We start from the raw sequence: 4165 nt of genomic DNA on the forward strand, positions 1-4165 counted from the left end.
GCTCCGGGCTGACAGCGCTGACAGCAGCAACTTTGCTTTTTCAGTCGGTGAGCAGGTTTGGAAAGTCTGGGTGTTTACCCAAAAGCCAATCAAAGCCAGGTCCCTGCAACATGGTCGAGCGCTGCTGCGGGAACATTGGGTCAGGGGTGAGAGGTGTGATGTTTGGTTTTCTTCTGGTGGAGAATGCGAGCTATTCCGGCCTGGGTTGTTTAATTTGCAGTCAAACGTGTTTCTTTATCCGGCTCCAAAGAGGCTCGGGAGAAGGACCCACCCAGGGTAGTGTTTACCCTTTGTTCTTTCCCTGAGGCCAACCTTGAATCCTTATCAGCCTGTTTGGAGTAAACAGGTACTGGAGGCAGGAGGAAGGGTGTGGAGGATGCTTGTGGGATTTCTCCTTCTCTCCCTCCCTCCGTCGGGTCGGGCAGGAGGTGTTTACCCAGGCAGACCTGTTTTGTTCCGGAGTTGAGGTTTGTTTTTCTCCCTTCTCCTCCTTTTTCTTCCCTCCCTATTAACTTTAAATTTGACGGAGTGCTCCAGAAAAGCCAAGTGGGGCCGTGAGAAACAAACCTACATGCTCAGGTTTGGAGTCAGACACAGGCACCTGCCCCAAAGTGTGAGGGGTCTGCATGGGATCCATCAAGCCAAGAGCAACCACCCTGACCTCAGCTCTCCCCAAGAGCTGCTCGGCTCCAAACCAGCTCTGGTGAGGGAGGTTTCTGGGATTTGAGACCCTGACTCAGAGGAGCAGCATCCAGCTTTGCCAGCACTGTTAGCACCTATGGCTCTTCCCATCCCTTGGTGCTGGACATGCTGGGAATCCCCAAGGAAATATGGGGGGAATACAGGAGCCCAAAGAGGAAAGGACTCATTTGCTTGCCCCCAAAAAGCTCCAGCATTCATGGACACTGGTGAGAAATGGTTTGGCCCGATCCAGCTGATGCACAGTGAGCTCAGGACCAGCGTTACCTGTTGCAGCATTATCGCCTGCTGCTGCTGGAGGAGGGCCTGGAGCTGGGGTGGTGAGAGGATCTGCTGCATTTGCTGCGGCGTGATCATCTGCGGGGACATCATGGCCACAGACACAGGGACCTGCGGAGAGGAAGGAGACATCACCATTACAATTCCAATCTTGGAAAACTCTCCCCAAACACCAACAACCTGCGAGTGCCTCCCACCCTCCAAGCTCTCCTGGGGCATCCTCCATGCCCCCCATCCCTATGTCACCTTTGGGTGAAGCCCTTGGCCACCAGTGTGTCCTGGCATGCCAAGGCCACCGCTGGGGACACAGTGATGGCAGGGAGATGCCCTGTGGTGCAGCTGGCACCCAGGAGGAGCTTCCTAAACCACAAACTTCCCCCACCCTAAGGGTAGGATGCTCTCTACCCCCAGGGTCTTCTTGAAATGCAATTTATCCGGAACAATTAGGCACCAAGAGGAGCCAGCAGCAGATGGGCAGCCAGCTCCAAACCACAGCCCCCCCCTCTCCTGTGAGCACAGGAAAGGCGCTGGGCACTGATCCCTCCCTCGGGGTCCTGGAGGATGCAGGGAGGAGGGAAACACCAAGGGAAGCGGGGAAGATACCGATCACCCAAATAACTTTGCAAAGCAGAGCACGGAGGAAGAGGTTACCAGGTTTTCCATAGACACATCAAAGCTTTACCTCCAGTTGACACCAGTAACTCATGTAATTACCATGCCAAGTGGAGGGAGGGCTAAGAAAACCTGCCAACCCCTGCCTTTGGTTATCGTAACACAGGTCCACACCCCCGCGGCAAAGTGCTGGAGAAGGTGTCGGTGATGGATCCCAGCCCCACTGGTCCTGCCCAGGTGGAATAATGCCACTTCCCAATCATGGCTATCAAGAGCTGCCTTATCCCAACCTATTGCTGATCCCACCAGCCCAAAACTCTCCCCAAGGCTCTGGGCAGGGTTATGGCTTTGCTGCAGTTTAATAACCCAATGCTCCCTTTCCCTAGGAAAGCAGATGACCATTGCTGGTCAGGAGAAGGAGAGCCAGTGAGCCACCAGCAGCCTCCTGCCTGCCCCAGCTCAGCAGCCTTGGGTTCTTTGAGGAGACCCCAGGATGAGGCAACTCCTCAGCATGTGGGATACAGCAGAGCCAGGCTCCCTCTATGAGCCAAGGACCCAAGTTTGATTCAAAGTAGATCACTCCTCATCCCCTCACACCAGGGTCTTGGGACCTCAGAGACCAAGAGAAACAAAGCAACTGGCTTCAGATCACCCAGCAAAGTCCAAATAAGAGCCCAGTACCAGCCAGCCCCTCCTGCCCAGGACCCTCAGTGATGCCTAGGCTCCTGGTCTGGACCAGCTGCCCACCCTAAGAGTTGTCACCCCAATGGGACAGGACCTTGGGGCAGCCCCGTGCAGTCCCTCCCGTCTGTGACGGGCATCCAGCCAGGCTGGAGCACACTGACCTTCAAGGGAGATTGCAACAGCTTATCTGTTTACTCAGGCATTTTGCTGGAGGGAGGCGTCGTGAGCGGGCTGAGTTTCATTTGTCGCCGGCCATCTCCCCCCAGCTGCCTTCGTGTCAGAGTTATTGATTAATTGCTGCGTGTTCACACCCAAGAGCTGCTGCTGGGGCACCTTCGGCTGCACCGGCTTGGCTGGAGCTGGTGGCTGCACCAACATCCCTGGCAAAGAGCTGCACGGCTCTATAAGGGCTGTGGCAACCACTGATGAGCCTTAAGTAGCCCCCGGGGCACCAGCATGGGTGAAGAGCTGCCGTTTGGTGGTCAGGTGCTCGCAGACAGCTGTCGGTGAACATCTGGGAAGGAGGGAAGCTCGCGAGGATGGGAAGAGGAGAGCGAGCGGGGAGCGCGCCCACTCGCTGGGAGCTAAGCATCCTGCTAATTTCCCCTTTGCCAATTCATCAGCTGGCAACGTGCTCGGAATGAGAGCCCCTAATTAATTGCTCATCCACATCCCCCCTCCTCCCCATTCTGGGAGGGCTCCCCACCCCCACCGTCGTCGCGGCCTCTCGTACACGTTTGCTGGCATTTTCAAATCGGAGGCATCCTAATTACCGGAGAGTTATAACACCTTCCATTTCTCGCCCAGCGGACTGACACCCTGTCAAGAGCAAAGAGAATTGCCAGAGGTTTTGACAACACTAATTGCCCCTATAATCTAAAAACACAAAGGAGAGGCGATTAGTCGAGAGGGCCCCAGCTCTCGATCCGACACGAGGTTTTCACAATGTTACAAGAAAACAAAAGCGACGCTTTTTAGAGTTTGATGGCTGCTAACAAAAGCAGAATTATATTTTCATACAACCTTTGTCTGTATTAAATGGCTTTTTTCCTCCGCGCTCGGATGCAGAGCTGACATGGGGAAATGGTGGTGGCTTCGTGAGGGGGTGAGGTATGAATGGGGTGAACCGGTGCTGGTTCTTATGAGGGGCATCAGGGCTTTGCCACCTCCCCAAGCCTCATCAGACAACAAAACCACATGAAGAATTTTCCCCCAGCATGGAAAACATCTTCCTCCTGGCTAAGGTTTCCAGGGACAGCAGGAACTTTCTTTAGTAAAAGAGGAGATTCCCATATACAACAAGTTTTGTTCCTGCTGTGTCTGTTCACCACACGTGCTGGGGAGACTGCAGCGGTGCTGCGGTTCTCCATCCCGGGCTCTGGTGACAACCTCAGCTGCCTCTGTTGGGGACAGTGACAGCTGCTGCCCTGCCAAAATGAGATGGGGATGGAAATGTCCACCCTCCACTGGTGGTTGATCTGCTAACGGGGACGGGGACAGCACGGGGAAAGGGTTTAGCCCACTCATCTGCAGCCACAGCTCTTGGTGACCACCGGTGTGCAAGCTTCCCTGTGGCAGGGGACGAGGCCAGGCTGGCATCCTGGATAACAAGGGGACTTTGGGAACAGTCAAAATTATTCCCTGGATAACAAAGGGACTTTGGAAACAGTCAAAATTTTGGATCCAGATGGTCGACACCACAAGTGAGAGCCAAAGGGTGACAAGGAGAGCAGGACAGGGGAAGGACGAGGGGTTGGTTGCGTCCAGCTGCCTCTTCATCCATCCACCCAGCAGCCAAGTCCCTTCCCAGGCACTAGAGCAGCTGGGGACCGTCCTCGTATGCAGCGGTGACACCGCACCCAGCAAATCCCTCGGGAAGCAGGTCCCAGCA

General features: G+C 55.0%; 1 protein-coding gene across 1 annotated transcript in view; it reads right to left on the reverse strand.

The window, feature by feature from the left end:
- Positions 1-4165, reverse strand: part of LOC104531431 (forkhead box protein P4) — a gene marked incomplete at its 3' end in the record, with an annotated part of 25330 nt that overhangs the window by 14430 nt on the left and 6735 nt on the right. The window contains exon 3 of the mRNA XM_010176310.2: positions 967-1089. Within this exon, the coding sequence (XP_010174612.2) occupies positions 967-1089 (123 nt within the window). The remainder of the gene's footprint in view (positions 1-966; positions 1090-4165) is intronic.

This window comes from Antrostomus carolinensis, unplaced genomic scaffold (genome assembly GCF_000700745.2).
Source record: "Antrostomus carolinensis isolate BGI_N321 unplaced genomic scaffold, ASM70074v2 scaffold18989, whole genome shotgun sequence".
Lineage (NCBI taxonomy): Eukaryota > Metazoa > Chordata > Aves > Caprimulgiformes > Caprimulgidae > Antrostomus > Antrostomus carolinensis.